Source organism: Rhinolophus hipposideros (assembly GCF_964194185.1).
Source record: "Rhinolophus hipposideros genome assembly, chromosome: 12".
NCBI classification, from domain to species: domain Eukaryota; kingdom Metazoa; phylum Chordata; class Mammalia; order Chiroptera; family Rhinolophidae; genus Rhinolophus; species Rhinolophus hipposideros.
The window spans coordinates 60,387,564-60,403,365 of record NC_138058.1 but is presented as its reverse complement, the minus strand read 5'-3'; the positions used below and the strand labels follow the sequence as shown (position 1 = coordinate 60,403,365).

General features: G+C 40.7%; 2 protein-coding genes across 12 annotated transcripts in view; one reads left to right on the top strand and one right to left on the bottom strand.

Moving 5' to 3' along the window:
* The window catches only part of HADHA (hydroxyacyl-CoA dehydrogenase trifunctional multienzyme complex subunit alpha), a 38,399-nt gene extending 26,788 nt beyond the window's left edge, over positions 1–11,611 (bottom strand). Inside the window, exons 1-4 of the mRNA XM_081068640.1 lie at positions 11,219–11,611; positions 4,132–4,173; positions 3,968–4,038; positions 2,155–2,288 (exon numbers count right to left, since the gene is read on the bottom strand). Of these exons, the coding sequence (XP_080924766.1) occupies positions 2,155–2,288; positions 3,968–4,038; positions 4,132–4,173; positions 11,219–11,285 (314 nt within the window). The 5' untranslated portion in view covers positions 11,286–11,611. The remainder of the gene's footprint in view (positions 1–2,154; positions 2,289–3,967; positions 4,039–4,131; positions 4,174–11,218) is intronic.
* HADHB (hydroxyacyl-CoA dehydrogenase trifunctional multienzyme complex subunit beta) overlaps positions 11,550–15,802 on the top strand; it is a 28,573-nt gene continuing 24,320 nt past the window's right edge. Inside the window, exons 1-2 of one of the 11 annotated variants that reach the window (XM_081068645.1) lie at positions 13,610–13,710; positions 13,838–13,862. The gene's annotated coding sequence lies outside the window, so the exon portion shown is untranslated. Of the gene's footprint in view, positions 13,338–13,511; positions 13,720–13,837; positions 13,863–15,802 lie in introns of those variants that run through there. The other 10 variants (XM_081068646.1, XM_081068641.1, XM_081068644.1 and 7 more) reach the window with 10 other exon arrangements.

Below are 15,802 nucleotides of genomic sequence, written 5' to 3'. Positions count from 1 at the left end.
CAAAAACCGCAATTAATTTTGCACCAACCTAATATAACAAATCGTTAGATTACAAAGCTCTGTACATGAGAAAATAATCTTCTCGTAAATACTTTCACTGTCACATGAAAGGTTTTTCCTATCAGGTAGCTTTCAGATTAAACAGCAATCAAACTGGCAGAAAAAAAAGAAGCTTTCAATGTGACAACACGGATGGACCTAGCAGGCATTATGCTAAGTTAAATAAGTCCGACTGAGAAAGACAAATACCATATGATCTCACTTATATGTGGAAATTAACGAACAAAATGAATGAACAAACAAAACAGAAACAGACTCTTAGATACAGAGAACAAACTGATGGTTGTCAGACGGAAAGGGGGTTGAGGAGGCTAGGTGAAAAAGGTGAAGGGATTAAGAAGTACAAAATGGTTTAAGAAAATAGTCATGGGGATGTAATATAAAGTACGGCATAGAGTCAATAATGTTGCAACAATTGTGTATAGTGCCAGATGGGTATTAGATTAATGCGGGGCGGTGTGGGGGGGGGTGGGGAGAATTACTTCGCAAATTACATAAATGTCTAACCAGTATGCTGTACACCTGAAACTATTATAATATAAAATAATATTGAGGCTGGCCCAGTGGCTCAGGTGGTGGGAGCGCCACGCTCCTAACGCCGAGCTCGCCGTTCGATTCACACATGGGCCAGTGAGCTGCGCCCTCTACAGCTAAGGTTGTGAACAACAGCTCTCCCTGGAGCTGGGCTGCGGTGAGCAGCCAGAGGTTGGTGTAATCTGCTGTTGGCTGCTGTGAGCTGCTATGGGTTGCTGAGTGCTGCGGTGGGCTACCGTGTGCCACCGTGAGCAGCCATGGCCAGCAGCCAGCGTGAGTGGCTGGCGAGAGCTGCCGACTGACTGCGGGGAGGGGTGGGGAGAGGGTAAGTAGGTAGGGAGTGCAAGGCTCCTAATACCAGCATGGGCCAGTGTCCTACACAACCAGACTGAGAAACGAAGGTTTGAACTGATGTGTGTGTGTGTGTGTGGGGGGGAGGTAGAAGAAGGGGGGAAAGAAAAAAAAATACTGAGTGTCAACTGTAATTGGAAAAAAAAAACTTTCAAGTTGTTTAGAGGGATCTAAAACCTAAATAGATCCCCTAATGATTAAAAAAGACAGCTAGTTTTCTGTCATTTTATATGCTGGGACTTGCTCAGCTAGCTTCATGGAAGCTACAAGTATTTTCCTGCCTGGTACATCAGTATCTCACTAGGCTCAAATAACTCAGCTAGGAGACAAAGCACTTGATACAGAAAATTTTGCTTTTTCTAAAAATTAAACATGAAACAGAACACAAATTCCTAATTACAGCAACAAAAAAGGGTACACAATGTACAGCAAGGTTTAAAAATATACAAACATCTTAAATACAAATCATTAAGCCATTAATACTGGCTATCATTGCCTAGAGTACAAGGAATAACAAATACTCATATTTTGACAGAATTAACAATTGTTAAGATTTTAGCCCATTAAACTAAAACTAATGTATTTTTCCTTATATGAGCTTTAAAGAATTGTAAACAAGTTTTATACACATACATTCTAGCATTTAACAAAAGAAAGAAAATATTAGCTGCATCAGTCAAGTTCCCTTTGACAACCTCAACCTACCAGCCACTTCATTTGCCATGAAACAACCATTTTCATGTTTGTAGTGTATCCTTCCAGACCAACCACATATTTGTATCCATAAATAATATAAAGAAGTATTTCATGTATGGTTTAAAAACCTTTATATAAAAACTATATACTGTATAAAACATTCTGCAACTTGCCTTTTTTTCCCCTTAACTTAAATGTTTTGGAGCGCTAACATTATGTTGTGGATCTAGTTAATTCCTTCCAACTGTTTTGTAGTATTTTATCATGTGAATGTTCCACGTTTTACTCATCCATTCCCCTAATGACTAACATTTAACTTGTTTCAAATTCTTCATTATTTTAAACTACACAGGACTGAACATCCTTGTACAAAGAGTGGGATTTCTCTAGCATATGTACCTAGAAGAGGCATCACTAGATTTTATGATACATGCATTTTCAATTTTACTAAATGCTGCCAAATTGCTCTCCAAAGTGGCTGTACCAATTGGCATTCCTACTGGTAATACTTACTTGATATCAGCACCTGCAATAAAGCAGCCTGGCTTTGATGAGATAAGGACAGCACTTCTGATTTGATCGCTTGCCCAGATTTCATTCATTACTTCTACAAACTCTGATTGCAGTTCTTTGTTCAGTGTATTTACCTGCCAAAGGGAAATACATAAATCTAAGAGTTTAAATCTGAAGTACCAGATGTGCAAATCACCATCAGATAGATGCTATTTGATTGTAGGAAATGTGATTATCAGAAGAAATAAAGTTGGAAGCAAGAAAGAAAGGCAGGGAATAGAAAAATCAAATACCCAGTAGCTCTCTATTCAGGCAGCTTTGGCCAACTATAAGCATCCCTCCCTTTATAAATAGGCCTACTCCAAAGAGGAACCCGGGGTCATATTCCTAAGAGTTTGAATCATATGCAGGCTATAAATAAGTCTACAAACATTTACTGGCATGTAAAACAATTTGTATAACATTACGGGGAAAAAGGGATCAAAATTAGACATATAGTATGATCTTAATTTCATAAATACTGGATTAAATGTTAAAAGTAGTTATCTTTGGGTTTGGAGTATGAATGATTATTTTTTTTCTTTATAGTTTTAAAATTTCCTACCACAGGCATGTGTTACTTTTGTGTTCAGGAAAAATGTTCAACTTAGAAAATTCTGAAAAAGTATCTTAAGTTAGAATCATTGGTCAGTGGGTACCAAGGTTTACTCTGGGGGGGGGGGCTGTCTCTTATTTTCCCAAATTTATGATAGTTGTTAATTGCTTCTACCTAAGTCGTCCTATTCATCTAGACTTCTGGTAACCAGATTTCTGAAATATAAAATCTTTACACCAATTTTAGATAGGCAAAAAATCACGAGCTCCAGAAATAAAGCTGTTCTTGGCAAAAGCCTGGATGCTTTGTTGAAGGTGTCAAAAACAAATGAAGCTCCACTCTGAACAGGATTTGACCTCCAACGTGAACTGCACCTACTTATTCAGATCCCTCTGGAAGCTTAACAACCACACTTAACCCAGCTAATTTATGAATAATGACTTATGTTAGGCAGGTAATGAAGAAACCAGATTCAATAACCTCATAGTTAGCATAGGTTAGGTGAGTTTTGATTCTTATAAACAAAACTTGTACTCTGGTTCTTACTTAGAAAGTCACCTCTTATCTAAATTCTATGCTGTAACAGAAGGTTAGTTTTATTAATCCTTGGTGTTAATCTGACCCCTAAGGTCACCTAGAAGGAATTCTTAAACAAAGACCTGTGCTCCAGAAAACTGCACTCCTTGAGCAATTTGTCAAACTCACTAATTTAACTATCAAAACCGTAGTTCATAGTGTGGGGACGGAGCCCCAGAGAGCAGTTTCCAGGCTCTCGGCCTCACGTGGAAAGGTGCTGGCTCGGGTAGTAGATGGCTGTCGGCTGTGGCTAGTTGGCCGTCAGCGGTAACCCTTGAGCCATTGGCCACTAATATGACTGCCGCGGCTGTGCTGGGGAGTGGAGTCCAGGAGAGTCGTCAGTCGGTCAGTTGGCAGCAAAGCGGACAGCAAGTCGCACATCGTGTGAATCCAGCCTCCAGTGAGACTATAGTGGTGTGACTCCCCTACCTATGGCTCCGTGAGTGTTCCTTTTGGGCCTCACCCTATCCTGCGTTCTTATGTGGGGAGCGGGAGCAGAGACCCCCGCAGGCCGGCCCGTATGACACATAGGATAAGGTTACGGTGGATTTCTTTCTTTCCCATTCAGGACTGGATTCATGGATGCATAGTAATCCATGCAGTGTATCGTAGAAATAAACTGCCGCAAGTTAAAGTAGGTACCTTTGAATTGGGTGAGTTAATTCGAACAACTGCCACATCTCCTTTGACTCTATAGTTGACATGGGTTCTGGCTAAAAAGAGAAAGAAAATTTATTTGTAAACATGTTTATTGCTAAATAAATCTAAAAAGCAATGTAAGCTTGTCAACAAAAAATTAAACTTACTCCGCAAAGCAGAAGATCCTGTAAAGTTGCGACAAATATAACCTGTAAGAAAAAGGTATTTCAAAATTAATTCTTTTACAAAACAATTTCTATAGTGCCTGTTATATATGACAAAGCTAGAATTTATAACAACAACAAAAATTAGAACAATGTGTTCTAGGCCATTATTGTGACCACTACCGTATCTTTTTTGTTTCAAGTGTCAGCTCACATGATTATTGGGATACTAAATGTGGTAGGTCGAAGAATGGCCCCTCAAAGATGTCCACATCCACAGAAACTGTGAATATGTTAGGTTCTATGGCAAAGAGGAATTAAGGTTGCAAATGGAATTTAAGGTCGTTAATTCACTGTCCTTAATATAGGGAGATCATCCTGGGTTATCCAGTTGGGCCCAATGTAATCAAAAAGGGGAAGAGAGAGAGAGAGAGAGAAAGAGAACCAGGGAGATGGTAGCATGAGAAAGACTTGTCCCATTTTGCTGGCTTTGAAGAAGTTGAGAAATGCAGGCAGCTTCTAGAAGCTAGAAAAGGCAAGAAAATGGATTCTCTCTTAGAGCATCCAGAAAGAACACATCCTGCCAACACTTTTGATTTTAGCCCAATGAGACTCATTTCTCACATCCATAACCATAAGAGAATAAATTTGTATGGTTTCAGACACTGAGTTTGTGGAAATTTGTTATGGTAGCAATAGGAAATGTATACACTAAGAAATAACAAAGCAATCCATAAAATCAGTTCCAAATGTATTCCAAACATATCTCAACCACATTCTCCAGCCATATCCTCTTGCATTTTTATGGTGAGATGGAGTTTCCAGTGTTACCAAAAGTAAAATCAAGGGGCACTGGTGACTATTCTAAAGGTCAGTCTATGTCACACTTTACTATTTTAAGCATTTCTAACTGAAAAAATTTGTATTACACTCCACCAAGAATACTCTTACCCTGAGGATAACAAAGACCAGCTATTCTCCTTCCTCTTTCCCAACCCCTTCACTATGTGACGCTCTCCAGCATAATGATATCATCTTTTGAGCACAAGCCATCACAAGAGAAGTCCCGGCAGAGGGTCATTCAATCTGGATTCTGGATAGAAGGTAAGGAACATTAGGGAAGTCTAGGCAAGAATTTCAGCTTTATTGTGGGCATTACTCTATCTTTTTCCTAGCGCTAAAGGCTCACCTTTGCCCTGCTCTCAGCCAAACACCTTGCTCTAGGTCAGGGATGTCCAAACTTTTTTCAACGTTTTTTACCAAGGGCCATATGCGGTAAAATACACAAACAGCCGCGCCACTCACTCGAGGTGAAGTCTGTATTGCCTCACCTGGTTTATTTAAGTAAACTAAATATATTTTTGGAATTTGCTGCAGGCCAATTAAAAATGGATTGCGGGCCGCAGTTGGCCAGCGGGCCGCAGTTTGGACACCCCTGCTCTAGGTAGTCACCAAGCTTTTCTGGAGGTGAGCATATGGTCAATATCCCTTAACTACAACTTCCAATCTTTTTAAAAAACACCCTGCTCTTTCTTCCCTTGTCTTTCATATTCACTGCACCTCAAACTATATCTCCTATGCAGCTCTTTAACTCCTTACTTCTTTTCCCTACCCACATCTTCCAAATCTTGTCCAATTATCTTAGAAAAAAGTTTTCTCTTCCTTTGGTTTTAAAAATGAAAACAAATCACCCCTTAATAATTGACAAATGTAATAGCAGTACACGTGAAATACTTGTACCCAGGAAAAGGCATAAATTTTAAAGTAATAGCAACTATAACAAAGAAATAATATTTAAATAATATCCAGTGGTTCCTTCATGTATCTCCTCTAATTATACTAACTTTCCCCAAATATTATTTAATTCTTATTACTAGTATTGAAACTTTTTTATTTCTAATTTTCATCAAAATATACTGCATTTGGGCTACATTAGGGTTTATATGGTCTTGGAATCCACAAACATAATTTAGGAGAGTGTGGAGTGCCTGCTTAATGTAGGAGTGCTATTATTTAAAAAAAGAAAAAGAAAGTTAAAATCCCTAGCAACCTCTCAGTGAGTAAACCTTTCCACCAGCCTGTGACTGCTTATTTTTCTTTGCCTCCTCTCTCATTCCCTAAATCCCCTAGCTGCGTCTGATTCAGAATTTGAGGCATGTCAAACAAGAGTCTAAGCCTTTGCCTTAGCTTGCGGTGATAACCAACGGCAGTGGACGATAAAATGAAACCATTTTGGTCATTTTATATCATGGTCGTATTCTAAATGCAATTTTAATCATCAGCTCTACCAAAAGTATTTTCTACATGATTTAGAAACAAACCTCAGAACCATACCCAGTTTCCAAGTTAGGATGTTCTATATTTGCCCAGGTAGCAGGGACCCTTTTGGAATGAGGAACACATGGCTAAACTATTACACATGAGACTATTCAACATATCCAACTGGACTGGATTTCCCATAAGAGTATTGAAAAGTGATTCCAGAACTATGGTGGGCATTACAATCAGTTAGGGAGGCTCAAATACACTCATAAATTTCTGGAGGATAGACAACCCAAAACCACCAAATCAGAATTTAAGGGGGCTGGGCCTTAGAATCTGTATTTTTTAAAAAGGTAATTGAAGTGGACAACACATGGGCACATAGGAACCACTGATTTGGAGAACCCACTGATTGTGAAGTGGATTAGGAGAGCGCCATGAATAGTAGCCAAGGCTATTCCTCCATCTTTCTCTCTAACCTGTAGTTCTTTAAGGGAGGGGAGGAGAAGGTACAGAAAATAGCAGTTTTATACTAGTTTGAAAGGCAAAGCAACATATTATTTAAAAAAAGAAAACTGTGTAGAAGGCACCAGAACTACAGTGGGGTGATGTCTGGTTCTGTCTGCATTTCTTCTTCTTTTTTCTTTTCTTTTTATTTATTTATTTTTTAAGTGTGTTTTTCCAGGACCCATCAGCTCCAAGTCAAGTAGTTGTTTCAATCTAGTTGTGGAGGGCGCAGCTCACAGTGGCCCATGTGGGGATCGAACCAGCAACCTTGTCGTTAAGAGCACCGCACTCTAACCAACTGAGCTAACCGACTGCCCCCTGCATTTCTTTTTTAAGTAATCCAAGTCAGCCCTCTTAGTTCAAAGACAAAGGACCGAGTATCAAAAGACTTGGGTGCAACCACCAGGTTTATCATTTAGTAGCTGTATGACCATGAACAAGTCTTTTAGTGCATTTCAGTGTTCTTGTAAAGATAGAAATGAAGGTGATGTAATGATTATAAAAGTTACTGTAAGTCAAAGGCTACACCAAAGTACATTAAGATAGAAGCCAGCCATCTATATCATTAGTGAAATAATTCACTAATGATATACTTTCCTTCTTTGCTTTTCCAACTGTATCATCTGTATTTATCACTCTTCCTTTAGATTCCATCTACAACAATCTTTCCGGTCCTGCCCAAATGTTTCTCTTTATTATTTAATGTTCTGTTCTCTAATTGCAGCATCTGTAGCAGGTATTATGCCAACTAAACTGTAATCTCTTTCAGCATCACCTCACATTCATTCAACAACAAAAACAATTTACCACAATTTACCGTAGCCTACCATATGCCACACATTCTAGGCACTTGGAGTGAACAGACAAAAATCTCTGTCTTTGTGGAGCTTACATTCTATGGCAGCCGGTGATATATCTGGGAGGAACCAGATCCTACTCAGCAGAGGTAAGTGAGAGGTGAAAATAGGCCTGGCATAAAAAGCAATTTGCCTGTAAAGTATAAAGTCCAGTGGGAGGGAAGACAGGGAATGGGCAATTCTAGCTAAAACAGGGACAAGAATGTTCAAGTGGGAATGGACTGATTGGGAATGCAGGGTGGGAGGGATAAGGTGGAAATAGGTACTAAGAAAACCAAACATGCTGTGTGCTGCAGCACATGTGCTACCGTGGCCGCGTGAGGCTGGCAGGCATCTTGAGCGTCCGGCAGCCAGCATGGGCTGCCGTGAGCTGCCGACCCGTACCGACTGCCTGGGGGGGGAGGGGGGACGTGCCAGGCTCATAACACCAGCATCGGCCAGGGAGCTGTGCCCTACAAAACTAGACTGAGAAACAATGGCTTAAAAACTGGGGGTGTAGGGTCAAAAAGAAAAAAAAGAAAATCAAACAAACAAACAAAAGAAACATAAATATGTAAATAAGTATGTTGCAATTTCAAAGACAAAATACTTGTTTGAAAACAGGTTGGTATTCATTAGCTTAGAGATTAAACCATTTTAATCTTTCACCCACTAACCTACCTTTGGCACACACCCATAGCAAATACACAAAACCTGCTCTACATCAACTGAGACAAAAAGCAAAAAGCAAAGAGAAAAACCAGTACATGTGAAAATATATCTGAAAAACTTCCAAACCACAGTCAATTAAATCAAGTTGGAGTACAAGGTAGCTTTGCTTTTGGAATGTGACTGTTCTCTACTAACTAATACGCAGAGCTCAGGCTGGAGCAGCTGGGTGAACTTTAACCTACATTTACTGTGCCAGCAAAACAAAGAGAAACCTTTCTCCCACTTCTTAATCATTTTAATAATTTAACTCAAGAAGATAATTACAGGACCTAATAATACAGCTGTGAAGAGAGTTGGATTTTGCTGACACAAACTTCAAATATGAAAATGTTAATAGTTTGGTTATAACAATCCACAGTTCTCAATACTATTCAAATGCTAGGATCAAGGGATAGGATTAAGGAACTGAGAGTTAAATTTAAATATACACCATCTTCTAAAGTATTTGCCTGTAATCTATTTCCTGTGAAATTATTTTACCACTTAGATAATTAGGAATTTAGATTTAGGGTAGGAGTGGAAATTAAACAAGATATTTTGGTCCTCATTTTCATTTGACAGTCATATTCAGAATTTAGCACTCACAGAGGAAGAATGGGTGAAAACTTCAAGAATTACAACTCAGTTTCAAGAGAATTTAATCAGCTACCAGTAAATGTCATAATCTCATTACATGTGTGGCAATGCCTTAGCACCAAACTTCAGGATGAAGGGTCAATCTGTTGAGCCTAAATGGCAATCCTGGTTCACTTCATAAATGTCTAACCACTATGCTGTACACCTGACACCGAAACTAATATAATATTGAATGTCAACTCAAATTGAATAAATACACAAATACATAAATAAATGGCAATACTGGTGTGCAGGTAATTTTAAATTCACTTTCTAGACATTTTTTTCAAAATTTATAAATTGCTATTAGAAGGGGCAATAACCATAATGAATTATATTTTCTTATTGGTGAAAACACAATGCAACATATATATATATATATATATATATATATATATATATATTTGTATGTGTATATATTTCAATACAATAAAATAGAAAAACTAAGCTTATAACTTAATTACACAGATAAAATGCAAAAATTACTTGTAGAAATTCTGTGATATATAGAATCATAATTCTTCAGGGCAGGAAAGAGTTAGTAATAGCTAACATTTACTGAGCTCTTACTCCATGAAAATCTGCTTTACACCTAAAATAACTCCTTTAAAGCTCACAAGGTGGGATTATTCTCCATTTCACAAATGAGAACACACACAGAAATTAATTGCTCAAGGTCACCAGAGGGTAAAAGGCAGAACCAGATTCAAATCCAGAAGTCAGACATCAAATGTAATGCTCTTAATTGCTCTGTCATTTCAAGGTAAAGTCATAGTCTCAATCATTCATTTTACAGCTGAGGAAAATAAATCCCAGTTAAATTAAGGTATCTGTCCAAAGTCACATAGTTAGTGACTAGAAACCACATGACCTAACTATCAACTCAGTATTACGCCAGCTGCTAATCCATAAGAAGTACCTTAAAACCAATGCAGGAGCAAGTTCAAAAAATATATGTTTTTCTAGTGCTAAAGCATAAATGCAGAGAACAGGAAACAAAACAAACATGTGAGTAGTAAGAGAATGGGTGATTCTTTTTTCTTAATCCCTTTCCTCAATCTTTACAACATTTCAATTTTTTTTGGTAATAGGATTGGTACACACACACACACACACACAGAGCAGTCCTATGGAAACTAAAAACTGGTTGAAATAAGGAAGCAGAAAAAGATTCAATTGTTCAAAATTAATCTGCAGTAAAGAGAGACTCCAGCTACCTACCTAAATTCAGCATAAAGTCAGTGGTTCAGGATATATTGCCAATTAAGTTTCTAATTAAGGAACCGGTATTAAGTACGAAATGCAATAAAAACAGTGAAGTCACATTTTACCTTATAGATTTCAGATGGGAGGAAAAGACTTCCTTTTCCACAATCGCCCACTTTCACTGCCAGTTTGAGGATTAAAACATAATACAGCTAATGCAAGGTAACCGGGTATCGTCGGGAACAAGATTAGAAATAGTTCTTAAAATTATCTAACATCTTATTCCTTAAGATACACGCGTTTGCTTATTTTTAAGAATGTTTCTTGTAGCAAGTTGCAGAAAGTCCCCTTGAAATTCAACACACTACGTGTTCGCACTGGGATTATTGGAACAGCAAGAGTTGAGCCCCCTGTTTCAAAATGGGGTAAAACCTGGCTTTGAGGGAAAGGAGCAGGCAGCGGCAGTAATTTACAAGCCAGGTTCCTTTCATCCAAGAAGCTTTTAAGATAGCGCTGCTCCCGGCGAGTTGCCGCGGGGCCGTAAGATGTGACAGACTGTGCTGTCCCGGTCCTGGAACTCCCAATCTAGCAGGACAGCTCCAAGGCCATCATTAAGGAAAGTAAGAGGGGCGTGAGCCCAGAAGTGAGACGGGGAGACCTGCGGACACTGCCAGGCCGGTGGACAGGACTCAGAGACCTTAGGAGTTAGGGAAGCTTGAAATCGCTGCAGGACTCGGGAGTCGTGAGAGAGGAAGTGACAGTGCCTTCACAAGGACACGGGTCTCAGGACAGCATCCCTCCCCCCGATCCCGGGCTGGGGCTCCGGGCGGGGACAGGAAGGCGGCAGCGAGTGGGAGACGCGGGTCCGAGGTCGCCCCAGTCTCCGCAGGAGTAATGCCAGGGGCTCCGGGGTGCCCTCAGCCCGGCCTCACCTGTGCATCGGAGCGTCCTGGAGGCAGTGAAGCGGCTGAGGCTGCCAATTGCCCGGGAGGCCACCATCTTGAACAGAAGAGGACGAAAGTGGAAAGCGCTTGAAGTGCTGGCTGTCCGCCCGAAGACTTTTCTTCCCGCAGCCTGGCCCCAGACAAGAGGCCAACGTACTGCCTGACTAAAACCTCGATGTTGAGCTGCTGCCGGTCCCTGCACGCTGCCCTTCGCTTCTGGCTAACGGGGCAGAAAGGACGCCTTCTCCGCTAGAAGGAAGGGGGCCCATCGAGGAGGGGCCCGGAGCCGGGTTTTCCAGTCAGGCGGCCGGTGGGCAGCCTCAGGACCGCGACGCCCGCGGCAGCCGGGAGCGCCGTGCGGGGTCCTTCCCAGGCAGGCCCCGCCCCTGGGTCCGGGCGAGGCTTGGCACTGGGGTCCTCACCTCGCAGCCGCGCAGCCTGAGCGGACGCGGACGCAGGTGAGGCGCCGTGCGCTCGGCTTTCCGCCTGGCCTTCCCCCGCGGCCTGGCCCGTACTTCTTTCCCGTCGGCTGCTCCGCTGCCCGCGGCTGCCTCCCCTCCCGAGGAGAGCGGGGTCCGAGCCGACGGAAGCTTTACGGAGGGAGTCTCCGGTGCCTAAGGAGTTAGTAGCGCGGGCTGGCGTGTGTCTCTGGCTTCCGGCTTCGCTGTCACCTGTCGTTTATAACCGCAAGTGAACGAACTGTCTTCTTGTGTGTGTGTGTGTGTGTGTGTGTGTTGTTTCACTGGTTTTGCTAGGAGTCAGGTGGGCAGCTAGAGAGATTCAGAACGGGCCCCCGGGTTCCCCCTGATTCCTGCCACCACGAGTGGGACTCGGTCCTGTGACCTCTCCGGCCTCGAGTGTGGCCGGAGACATTCCTCCATCCTGTTCGGAGATCAGTGCTTCCACAATTTTCTCACCTACAAGGGACCTGCCCATTCCCCTGGTCATTCATCCTCTTCGTCTTATCCGCGAGGAAACTGAAGCCCGTGAATCAGTGTGATTTCACCCACGGCCACAGGTGGTGGAAGTAGGACGCGAGCCTAAGGCGACTAACTTTGTAGGCAAGAGCGCGGCATTGCGTGATCGCTGTGTTTGTGCTGGGGAGATGGCCCCCAGCCTTCCAATAAGGTGATTGATTTCAGACACGTGCAACATTGAGGATCTAGGCACTTTTCGCTCCCTCTCACTTAATCCTTACGATCCCCAAATTGTTGCTTGCGTTTTCTGGATGGTTTGGGAGGCTCGGAGAGTTTACGTGAGCTTTCCGGTAGTAGGCAGAGCCAGGATTCGGACGTCAGTCTGAGCTCACTGCTCCCCACGTTCAAAGTTCCACAAAAGACAGGAAGCAAGAAGGGCTGGGGGGAAATGGCAGGAAGGTTGAGACTGAAATGAGTGTGGAAAGAAAGAAGAGAGGGTTCTGTTTAAAGCTTAAGTCAAATAGTGAGGCCTCCATCACTCAGCACCTTACGGAGAAACGGGGTGACCAGTGATCATTTAATTTTCTAGAAGGATTTTCGATGACCTCCAAAGGCCCTCCAACATAAGTTTAGATCGGGAGTGGCAAACGTCTTCTGTAAAGGGCCAGATAGTAAATAGTTTAGGCTTTGCAAGCACATTGATCTCTTGTCATATAGTCTTTGTTTTGTTCTGCTTTGCAACTCTTTAAAAATGTAATGACGAGGTATGATTAAAAAGATACGATGAATGTTTAAATAAGAAAAATTTATTACAGTAAAAGACACATTGCCATTAATCCCATTCAAAATACTCCCCCCTCACTTCGAACACACTTATTCCATCCTTCTTGCCATTTTCTGAAGCAGGTCTGGAAGTCCACTTTCATGAGTGTCTTTAGTTACACTGTTCTGGCTGCCTTGATGTCCTGAGTCGATTGAAAACATTTACCTTTTATGGTTATTTTGACTTTGTGGAAGAGCTGGAAGTCAAGCTGTGCCAGACCCGGTGAATAAGGTGGATGAGGACACACCCTAATGCTTTATTTGATAGAAATTGCCGTACCAGAAGTGATGTGTGACACAGAGCCTTTCCATTGTGATCACAAAATACGGTGAATGCTTCTGCCAAGTGCCAGCCATCCGAAAGGCAGGTATATTCAATACGGGAAGCAGTGCGTCAAACCTTAGTAACAGTGTGTGATAAATGTCTACTTGTTTGGTGCAATCAGTCAGGTGTGAGCTAAAGTGAGAGAAGGTGTGTTTTAAAGTGTGCCATAAATCAGCCTCCATCATGACAACACTCCGTGTCACACATCACTTCTGGTACAGCAATTTCTGTCAAAAACATTATGGTGTGTCCTCATCCACCTTAGTCACCAGATCTGGCACCGTGTGACTTCTGGCTCTTCCCCAAAGTAAAAATGATTCAGGACGTCGAAGCAGCCACAACAGCGCAACTAAAGACACTCAAGAAAGAGGATTTCCAGAACTGCTTTAGGAAGTGGCAAGGATGATGGGATAAGTGTGTGTGAAGTGAGGGGGGGTGTTTTGAGGGGGCTTAATGGCAATGTGTCCATTTTTTTATTAAACATTTTATTTAATTTTTTTTATTTAAACATTTTATTTAAATGCTTTATATATGCTAATTTAGTTATTTCTCACAGCAACCCTATGAGGTAGGTACTAGAATTAGCTGTATCTTACAGATTCGTTTTACAGATGAATTATTTGTATCTTAATCCTAAAACAGAAAGATTAAGTAACTTGAAGGTCATACAACTAGGGTGGAGCCAGGATTTGAATTTAGACTGTCAGGCTTTAGAGGCTGCATTCTTAACCATTACATTGTGTCTTAACGATGTAATCATGAGCTATTGGAGCCAATCCATCTTGTTTTCATTACCTGCGTAGTCCCTTTAGTCCCTTTTTTATTTCCCGTGTTCCCAAGTGCCTGCAACTTTATGCGTCTTTCCAAAGTTCCACATGCTACTCAAGCCTGTCTTATAGTAGAGTATCCATGCTCCCCAAATCCTTGAGTCAAAAATACCTGTTTCCTAAAGCTTAGAGCACATGACAGTAAGGGTCAACCCTGCCATAGGGCAGTTTGTATAGTCCCTCTTTTGAAATCTACCTATTTTTTTTTATTAATTATTGATTGAATATATGTAATATGTAATTTTTTTTCGGAAACTACAGAAAAGTCTAAAGAAAAGTATATCTATAATTCCACCACCCAGAAATAACTACTAACATTTTGCTATGTATTTTTCTGAACATTTTTATGTATTTGTATAATTTTATATATCTATATAAATATTAATGTATGTAGATTTGAAATAAAACGAATTATACAGTACATAAAAAATAAAACGCTCATTATAAGAAAAATTTAAGAAAACAGAAGAATATAAAATGAAAGCCCTTCTTTATCCCTTCATTATATAGACTCGTAGCTTTATGGATTTCTCTCTCCCTCCCTCTCTCCCTCCCCTCCCCCTCCTCCTCCCTCCCCTCCCCCCTGTCTCCCTCTTCCTCTCCCTCTCTTTACCCACCTCCATATGGAGTTTTACTATACAAACTCTTTTGCAGCTTGCTTTTTCATTTAATATAGTATATTGTAGATATCTTTCCATGTCAGTATATATATGTATATATCATTATGTTTCATTTTTCTTTCCAAACTGCAGCGCAGTCCATAGTATGTTTATAATATAATTTATTTAGCCATTTCCTACTAATGTGCATTCAGATTTCTTCTGTGAGTTGCTCTTTTGGTCATGTATCAGGAAGGAACCTTCCTGTTGTAAATAACAGAAAATTCAGTTCAAATTGGCTTATTAAAGGAGATTTATTGATTTACAGAACTGAAGGGATGGTAATTTCAGATATGATTCAATCAGGGCTCTAGTTTCTTTTTCTGAAATTCTTGCCTCTGTCGACAGCTCTTTTGAGATCAGCGCTGTCCCTAAGCTAGCTTTTTTCTTGTTTGCAAACTGCTTTAGCCTTTGCAAGCCTCAGGAGGAAAGATTTGTCTTCCAGAATTGCAAGCAGAAGACTTGAATGTCAGGCTGACTAGACCATGCCTAAATCAATACCAGTGGTAAAGGCAATACCAGGCACAATTGTTTTAGGCTTTGATTACTTGAACCAATACTGTTGGGAAGGAGACTGAGATTATTCTGATTGGTTTCAAGCCTGGAGTTGGATTGGATTCAATCCGATGCAAACCACATATGGCAAACCACATATGGTTATGGGGTGAAATGGATATTGGGGTGAAAACCACAGATTCCATTGTAGAGTGTTTCTCTTTTTCTATTATTTGTAAAAGTTCTTTGTGGAATATGGGTATTAACCCTTTGTCTGTTTTACATGTTGCAAATGTTTTCTCTGAATCTGTTGTTTGCCTTTTAACTTCTTTTAGTATCTTTTGCTATTAGATACTGTAAATGTGTATCTAATCAGATACATTAGTTATTCTTTTCCATTATGGCCTCTGGGTTGTGTGTCATATGTTGGTAAACTTTCCCCATCTAAGATTATAAAAAATGTTTTGATATCCTCTTCTAGTATTTTTATAGTTAAAAAATATATATATTTGGATTGATCCCTCTGG